The 9,340-nt window shown below is 44.9% G+C and overlaps 1 protein-coding gene across 1 annotated transcript; it reads right to left on the bottom strand.

The window, feature by feature from the left end:
- Positions 1-502: 502 nt before the first annotated feature.
- On the bottom strand, positions 503-8,853 carry znf592 (zinc finger protein 592). Its single transcript, XM_083893152.1, has 9 exons — positions 8,744-8,853; positions 6,063-8,296; positions 5,004-5,182; positions 4,070-4,243; positions 3,816-3,975; positions 2,592-2,870; positions 1,425-1,537; positions 1,196-1,337; positions 503-1,024 (listed from the first exon to the last, which is right to left on the bottom strand). The coding sequence occupies exons 2-9, from the start codon at positions 8,274-8,276 to the stop codon at positions 551-553; spliced, it is 3,735 nt and encodes a 1,244-aa protein (XP_083749278.1). The 5' UTR covers positions 8,277-8,296; positions 8,744-8,853; the 3' UTR covers positions 503-550.
- Positions 8,854-9,340: the final 487 nt, after the last annotated feature.

Raw genomic sequence — 9,340 nt, 5'->3', positions numbered from 1 at the left:
CCAACCATCAATCACTCAATACGCAAGACCGAAAACACCCGAGTCTCCTGTCAGGGCGGACGGAAAACAACATAAGAAAAGAGAAAGAAAAAGGCTGGAGCTGTAATATGAGTGCACTTACTGGATGTTTGGAAGGCAAGACGAATATATTACCAACATGCAAAGTTAAATAAAACATTTTAAAATATGACTAAACCTTTGTCCCATCGCAAATGTATGAAAAATACTGCTCTGTCTTGAATGTCTCTTGTAATAAAAAGGTGAAAAGTAGTGCTGGGCACGTTATAGCGCGTTAACCTTAACGGCGTCAATGTTAACAGACGTTAGCGCATGTCGCATTTCCATGACGAATGACCGGAAAAAGACGTGCGCGACGTCATGTTTACGAGCAGCGGCACTCTGTTTTTAAAGTTTAGAGTCATGTAAACATGACGTCACGCTTGTCTTTTTCCGGTCAGTCGTCATGGAAACACGGCATGCTAACGCGTTAACGTGCCCAGCACGAGTCAAAAGGAAAACTCTCCGTGTGGAGTGGAGAAGAGTGTTGTCGTTACCGCAGTGACACTGGTGGAGTGTGAGCGCTCACTTTTAAATCGCAGTCCGCTGTGTTTTCGTGGCATGGACTCGCCGGCTCCTCCTCCTCAGTCTGCGTCTCGCTTCGCCCCGGTGACAAATTACTGACCTCGCTGTCCTCTGCTGATTTAACCGTGTGATTATCCAGCCCCTTGGCTTCTTCCATCTCCTCGTCCTCGGGCTCTTTGACTCTGTGCACGATGTAAAGGTGTCTGTTGAGGGACATCGCCGACGTGAAGCACAGGCCGCAGCGGAGGCACTGCGGCGTGTTCTCGTCGCTTTTGTGCTGAGGTATGTGTCGCTGGAACTGCGCGCCGTCGTCGGTGGCGAAGCCGCACTTGGAACAGCGGAACTGGGTTTTCGGACGTTTCGCCGACGGAGCCTCGGCACTCAGGCTGCGATCCCTGCCCTCCTTCTGCGAGCCGTCTGAGGGCTTCTCTGGTGCACGTCCCTGCAAATTACAGAAACTAAATGAATGACTCATTAACTCTACTACCCCGCCGTTCAAAAGTTTGGTGTCACTTAGACAACACAGTGTTTGAAAGTTACACACTACAGCTTTAAATTATAATTTGTTGCTGTTGTTTCAATAAATAATAACAGTTAATAGATAATAACGTACCTTCCCCAAAGCCTTTTTGGACTGCTGCGTGGATGTTTTCGGCATTTGGTCGAGATCAGGATTTTTGATTCCGTGCATTAGACTGATGTGGTTCTTCAGCTTCAAACTAGTCGTAAATACTGTCTTTGTGTCCGTGCAATACCTCAACGAGAGAGAGAGACAAATGGAAATGAATCATTTGATAGTTTAAATAGTTAGTCAACGAGTTCACTATCAAACACAAGCTTACCAACAAGTGTAGGTTTTCTTCTTTCCGTGGTGGTCGTTGCGAAGGTGTCTTCTCAAGCTGGTGTTAGAGTTGAAGGATTGTTCGCAATGTTGACACGGATACTTCTTCACAGACTGTTGGGATTAAACACAAAGACATTGTCAGCATCTATACACTACCGTTCAAAGGTTTGGGGTCAACTATACAATTTTGTTTGTGTGTTTTCCATAAAAAGTCACACTTGAGTTGCAAAATGAATAGAAAATATAGCCAAGACATTGACAAGATTAGAAATAATGATGCTATCGCATCGAAAGAGTTCAAAACTATCTATGTCAAAGTTAGTGCTGGGCACATATACACTGTTCACGGCGTTAACGCCATCAACGTTAGCGAACATTAGCACATGGCACGTTTCCATGACGACCGACTGAAAAAGGCGCTCATGATGTCATGTTTTATGTGACTCCAGATTGTTGGGTTAGGGTTAGGGTTAGACAGAAGTAATAAGTAACGCTAAACTTTAAAAACAGAGGCACACATTCGCAGTACACAGGTACGCTGGTTTTTGGTAGCGCTGATCTTTTCATTTAATAAATAGACAGCTCCAGTTCAACTGTAGGCGTGCCAATGGCGCTAAAGGAGCTAATGCAGCATGCAGAGCTAATTGGTAAATGGTGCCTGGACTCCGGTGCCGCGGAACGTAAACATGACGTCACGCACATCTTTTTTCGGTCAGTCGTCATGGAAACACGGCATGCGTTATTGTGCGTTAGCGGTGACGCTGTTAACGCCGTTAGCTTTGATGCTGCTAACGCCGTTAGCATTGACGCCGCTAACGCTGTTAGCGTTGACGCCACTAACACCATTAACGTTGACGCCATTAACATGGCCAGCACTAGTCAAAGTGGATCTCTTTAAAATGTCAAATTTGTAACCTTTGGGGAGGGAGTACTGTGCAGAATTTGAATATACAACATATATAATATGTATACACAAACACGCTTCAACACAAAATAAAATAAAAAATCTTTTGTTTTCCTCAGAATAAGCCTTTCATGTCTACTTTAGGCACATTTTGCAGCACTTTGTTTATACATTATAAACTTGTTGCATAAATCCATGACAGGACCTGTTTAGATTCTTTCTGTGAGAGGACTTTTGACGTCTCACCATTCGATCCCTTACCTTCCCGTGTTTGCTCTTCACGTGAGAAACATAGGCGTCTCTTTCGGGGAACCACTGGAGACACTTGCCACACGTCCAGCCGGTGGGCTTCACGCGCGCTCTGCCGTCCTGCTCCGCCTTTTTTCTGGTACTCTCCGTGTGTTTGACAGAACTGTGACTCGTCGTCTTCTGCTGCTGCTGCTGAGGGACAGGATGAGAGGCCTGATGGCTCTCGGCGTAGTCGGGTCGTCTGCTGTTCTTCTCCGTGGTCTCTGCCGTCGTGTTTCCTACATGCACGGACTGCAAAACAAAAGTCCCAAGATGTTAATAATGTAGACAGAACGGCACACGTGATTTACAACGTTGATTTGCCTTTGCATCTTGTGCAAGGGTTTACACAACAAACCCCAAACACTGACAAGGCAGGAAGTGAGCTTTGCTCAGGAAAAGGGATCGGTTTGTTTATCCTACACTATTTCCCAAACGTTACAAAATGGGATCCAATTTAACAGTTGATTGACAGAAATCTTGACAATATGCATAATTTAGTGACTAATTTACAGCCGCATCTGTTAAAGCTAATATAATTTTGAATTGGCATAAGAACAATTGCCAAGAGAGGTTTAGTAAATTAGTTATTAGTGCTGGTCACGTAAACAGCGATAACAACGTTTACGTTAACGCAGGACGCGTTTCCATGAAGACTGACCGGAAAACGACGCGCATGACGTCATGTTTACATGCCGCGGCACCGGAGTCCAGGCACCGTTTTAGCAGTTAGCACCGTTAGCTGCGCTAGCTCCTTGAGCGCCGTAAGCGCGCCTACAGTGGAACTGGAGAGGTCTGTTTATTAAAGGAAAAGAGTAGCGCTACAATAACCAGCGTACCTGTGTACTGCGTATGTGTGCCTCTGCTTTTAAAGTTTAGCGTTACTTTAGAGACTCATTTTAATAATCGGGAGTCACGTAAACATGATGTCCCGTGCGTCTTTTTCCGGTCAGTCATCATGGAAACGCTCCGTTAACTACCGTTAGCGTGCCCAGCACTAAATTTTATGCATGTTATTTAAATCATATCCACATAAACCATAAATGAATCCCACAATTTTGTTCGGGGACCCAAAAAATAACCATCTGTGGGTCCCTTCCCGGTGTTTTTGGGAATCACTGATTTAGATAAAGGTGACAAATAGGGACATTATTCTGAATTGAAGTACAAGTATCAAGTATAAATATACAAACAAACCTTGAAGTGCTGCATTAATAAGTGCTTTTGTGGAAAGACGGAGTTGCACTCGGGACACTTGAACACGCAGGTGACGCGCTTGTGGGCGTTCTGATGGAAATGCTGGAACAGCAGCTGCTTCTTCTTGAAAACTGTCTCGCAGGAACACTTAAAGATTAATCTGCAAAACATAAGGAAAGAAACGGTGATGTGTCATTGTAAAGAAGAAGAAGAAGAAGTGATGCGCCGCTGGTCATGAGGCAGGTTAAACTCACTGAGGGGTCGATTTGCTGGCGCCGTGTTTGTTTTTCAAGTGCACTTCACAGCTCTCAGTGGTCTTTAAGGCAACTGGACACATGGAGCACTTGTAAAAGACCTCACAGTGTTTCTCTTCAATGTGAGCCTTTTGTCCTTGAAAGGTCTTGAAAACCATATCACAGTGAAGGCATCTGGGGAGAGGGGCGGGAACAAAGAAATGTGATGTCATGACTCTGTAGTTTATCATGGTATACTCTTTCTTCTTTTTTGTGTTAATCATCATAATAATAATAATAATAATAATAATAATAACAATAATTGAGATCAGAAGAACTAAACCAAACACGCAACACATGTAAACCTATGTGAGGTTCATTCAAGAAGGGCGAGTATTTGCAAATATTAAATAATCAACATATTTATTAGCCAATGATTATGCATTACTGTTTTCAGGAACTTGATAAGCTCCTTCATCCTTCAATGGAAAATGTGTACATTTTCCATTTCAAAATTCCATACATTTCCATACTTCTCGGAGGACTTTTCAGTCAATATTAAACATACCAATTGTTAGATGTTGCATTAGTAACTTGTTTTGATTTGTATATATTAATATATTTAATTTTAGAACGCGAGATAATAGTCTGGAAACAACACACACATTTTTCCATACTTTTTTCCCTTTTTCCTTACTTATCCACACCTGGAAATTACTCAAAGGAACCCTGGGTTACTGAAGTTAAACCATTTTTTGTGGCGATTGAAGCAGAAGCTTACAACATTCCAACGGGTATTTTTATCAGCTGATGGAAGACACATCGCATCTTTGCGGTATGTCAAGGCCACTGTGTTTCCCTGGCACGCTTGGAAAAACAGAGAGTGGATTCCTCCTCCCCTTTCTGACTCGCTTAACTTAAGATGACACAAAACCCTTCAGGGGCCAGGACTTACTTGTACCAAGCCTTGCGAGCGTAGTGCAGACAGTTCTCCTTGACGTGCTTCTGTACGTCCGCAGAGCGGCTCAGGCCGCCACACTCGGGACAGACGTACGGAGACTTGTGCGTGTGAATGCGATGATGAGCTCTGAAGCTGCACTTGTTGGGCAGCAACATCGAGCACATCTTGCATATCTGTGTCGTACAAGGGAAACAGGAAAATGTCAGTTTTCTTCCAAAACACATAAAAACATCTCACTAAAGTCTTTAATATACACTACTCACAAAAAAGGGATGTTTGGTTTTTGGATTCGATTTCAGAATGCACCTAAAATGCACTATGACCTTTACGGGTGAACTGAAATTAACCTTCTCTAAACCTTTGAATGCACATGTCCAGTTGTTAAATGTTTTAGTACTTATTGAATAACATGCTGTTCTCCAACAAGTCGATTAAGGCTGGCTTTACACGACGCTGGGTGAAACTGACAAAATATTTGATCAGATGTGCTTTTCGTTTAGACGGCGACGGCGTTTTGGGGGCTTAAGAACGCAAAAAAATGAACCCACCCTCCAGAATGGAAATCTTAAAAACGCTCCACGCTCCTGGTGTTGTATGGCAGTGCTTCACAGTGCCACCTAGCCACCTGGCATGCATACTACCCACCGTCACCGTGTGCATGCAGATTTCCACCCAAAGACGCTCGTCTAAACACAAAATAAAAAGTGGGAACGCAACGCTGCTTTTGCGGTTTGTGTTCAGATCGTTGTCGTGTAAAGCTAGCCTAACTGCAAAAATCACAACTGTCTGATGTAGTGGTTCAATTGTTATTGAAGAGTTGAAAGTTCTGGTTCAATTACTAGTACTTGCATTCAAACAGTCCTCTTCAAATGATAGTTTTGTTGCGGTTGCCATCACTGTTGTTAGCTCTTATTTGAGATAAAGAAATTACCATTGCATCCTTCTACTTAAATGCCCTGCTTTCATGGTAGAATATCACTGTAGCATGAACTTTTCAACAAGAATATACTTAACTCTTTGTAGTAGTAGTGTATGAATTAAATATCTACTTACAAGTCCTTCCACGTCCTCCGACGGCCTCTGGTAATGGCCCGCCAGTGCTTTGAAATCGGGTAACTGTTTGTTACACTCCAAGCACCTGATTTTATGACGAATGATACTGTCTGGATATAACGGCAGGACGGGAGGGTTTTTAGGTGAGGGCGAGGGCGAATCGTACAAGTCGGCATTCACAGGTTCAACGCCCAGCGGTACAAACATGTGCTCCGCAGCGATGGGTTTCATGTGGAGCTGCGTGCACTGCATCACCATGCCGTTGCTCTTGTGCTCGCGGGCGTGCGCCAACAGGGCACACTTGTTGAAGAACACCATGGTCTTCGCACAGTGCGTGCATCCGACTTCAATGTGGACACTCCGTCTGTTGTAATGAAACGCGAGGCTCCGCTCCACCCCAAAGGAGTCGCCGCACTCGAGGCAGCAGTAGCCGCGCGGTGGCAGGTTGATGTTGCTCTCCGGAGGGGGATTGAGGTTGGGCACATATGTAGGCACGGGGTTAGTGTTGTTCAACAGTCTGTTCAAGGTTCCCGCAGCTGTGTTGGGAACGTATGAGCGAGGAGAAGGGGTGGTTGTTTTGACCTGATGTACCAACGGGACAGTGCTGTACACCGTAGAGGAGAGCGCGTGTTGGCTTTGTTGACTGCAGGTGGATCGCGCGGCTACTGACGCAGCGACGCTGTGAGGGACGAGGTTCAAACTTGCTAAGTGCATCGCTTTGGGGAGGAAGTTTGTGTTAGTTGTCGGAGGTCCTGCTGCGGCCGACGCTCTCTTTGGTCTCTGCACCTGTTGTGGAACCGGTCTTTTGCCAGAACCACTGGTGTTGTGAACTACCGGTGCAGACTGCGATGATGTGCCTGGCCTCCTGGAGCTAGCGTCGGACTTCTTAAGTAATACTTTGGGTGATAATTGGGCACTCACTGAGGTGACTTTACCCTGTGCGTCAACATCATCGGCCGCACTTTGGGACAGATGTGGAGACATATTACAGTACGAGTCTTCACTCATCATACTCTGAGACGGAGAGGATTCATAGGTCGAGTGAACTTCGTCCGTCTCAGAGTCGGGCAGAACACTGGTGACTGTGCGCTGGATCTGTCCCGATGTGGTTTTGATGGTTTTAATTCTGACCCGGGGTATCACAGGGGGTGACCCGGACGCCATGGCGGGGGACGCTTTACCGCTACTATCACTACAGATGCTCACGGGGCTATCGGAGGGTTTCATTAAACGTTTCACGACTTCGAGTGGACTTCTGGGACTTCTCGGGGATATAGGGACCTTGGGGCTTACTTTCATGCAATCGTTGTGAACTGCTGATGTTTCTCTTGGGTTCGTCGACTCACTGGGATCTTTTCTGGCATTCAGCGCTGCCAAAGCCTCAAGGCAAGATGATAATTTAGATGTCGGGGTTTTGACAAATGGATAAGGAATGTGAACATCCTTTGTTGTTCCTGAATTGCAGTTGGACTCAAAGTTCTGGTTACTGATTGGCGAGGGAACTGCGCTGCGCACTTTAGGTGTTAAATCCATTTCGTTACCATCCGAGGGCACTTCACTTGGACTGCTTTCCGTTCTGCTACTTTGATTGTTCTTGGGAACATCAGAGTCATCGAACAAGCCGAGGTCCACTTTTGGGGGATTCGCTGGCACTGAAGCCTCCACCAAATCTGGAGGTTCTGGGAAAGAGGGTTTCTCTTGTTTTGGATGAGCTTCATCTCTATGACATTGAGTGTCTTCCGACTCAGGACTTGAGATGGGACTAAAATGAGACACAGACTGAGAAAATATTGCCGCTCCGTCGGGTTTGTGCTGAATAGGCGTCCTGCCAAACTCCCTTGAACTCTCGCCATTCAAAGCAGAGACAAACGATTTGGAGAAGTCAGGATCGATTATCTCTGAGTCAATGGAGGACTCTTGTCCCCTGAATCCATTTTGCAATGCCAAGCCTGTGTGAAGCCTGTCTTCAAAATCCCCCAGTGACTCCTGACGACTTGTGTTTTTCACAATAACACTTACAGCGGGTATATCTGATGCTGTAACTGCTGGGTTGCTCAATAAGCCGTCATCCAGACACATCCCCGCGTGCTTCAGCTGACTCTCAGCCTCCTCATGACCCCCTTGGATGGGCTCTTTAGCATCCAACCCTGTGGCATCAGGGATGTCAAACGCAGCCAGCAGATCATCAAAATCTGGGGTTTTCATGTCACCCATGACTGCACAGACTCATAAACCTACAAAAAAACATCATACATTAGCTATGACAGCACAGGGTTGACACCGCAGAAGGAAAACAGATAAATTAAGAATGCTTTCAAAAATGTGACGTTTATCAGCTGGGCAGTCCTGTCGCTAGCTCCGGCTAACAGGCTAATAAACGTTGCGCACATATGCTTAATTTTCATATATACCGCTTATAATTGTTTGACACAAACGTATAATCCCACGGTTACAAATACGTTTACATCTAACCAGAACCGCAACTCCTCCATACATTGAACCTCACTGGAGTTGTTATGATGTTAGCCTAGCTAACGCTCCACTAGCGCAGGAACTACAATACTAACTGAACTAGCCAATAAGTTAGCAAGCTAGCTTAGCAACACGATAGCGAGCAAAATAACGACTCCACACATACGGCCGGAACAAATCGAACCCCGCCGTTGCATGACTTCGCTTACCATTTGATCCGGTTGTGTTTAACCGTTCCTGTATATTAGCCAGATGGGTTGTTAGCTGTATGCGCAGTTTGAGTGCTCGCTAGCAAGGTTGGGTTGTTACAGGGTTTCATAGCTAGGCTACAAGCTAGCAGCGCTAACTTCGTTTTCCTTTTCCGCTGAATGGTCAGCCCTCGGCGTTGTCTTACAGGCGACAGGAGCCACAAAAACGTATAATATTAAATATATTTGGAGACAACAATAAGTAGTTAAATAAGTTATCCATTAGTTAGTCCATTCCATGTCCAACCCTCCATTTTAAACAAGATATGAGATATATAGCAGTGATTGGGAACATTATAATTCAACATTTGCTTAAAATGGTGTCAATTTGCCCTGAAACAAGATGAAAAATATGAGGGAGATGGGTTTTATTTGTGGTTTAGCTGCTGCACATGAAAAGAAGATTTTTAAGACGGAGAGATAATCATGTCAACATCACACTTAGTTTAACATCAAATGCAAAACATGTGAAGACCAGATGGAGAACTGAGAGTAAAAGGGCCTCTAATTAATCCCACACCACACATTGTATGTACAACAGCTGCTCAACATTGTTCA

The sequence above is a fragment of the Microchirus variegatus genome, assembly GCF_963457635.1.
Source record: "Microchirus variegatus genome assembly, chromosome: 8".
NCBI lineage: Eukaryota > Metazoa > Chordata > Actinopteri > Pleuronectiformes > Soleidae > Microchirus > Microchirus variegatus.
The sequence above is the reverse complement of the archived record's forward strand: the minus strand, read 5'-3'. Positions and strand labels throughout refer to the sequence as shown.

Coding starts and splice junctions, on each gene's coding strand:
- znf592 (XM_083893152.1), bottom strand. CDS start 8,276: ATGGGTGACATGAAAACCCCAGATTTTGATGATCTGCTGGCTGCGTTT. Junction 1,338..1,424: donor AAGAAAACCTACACTTGTTG/GTAAGCTTGTGT, acceptor TCTCTCGTTGAG/GTATTGCACGGACACAAAGA. Junction 1,025..1,195: donor CCAAAAAGGCTTTGGGGAAG/GTACGTTATTAT, acceptor TGTAATTTGCAG/GGACGTGCACCAGAGAAGCC.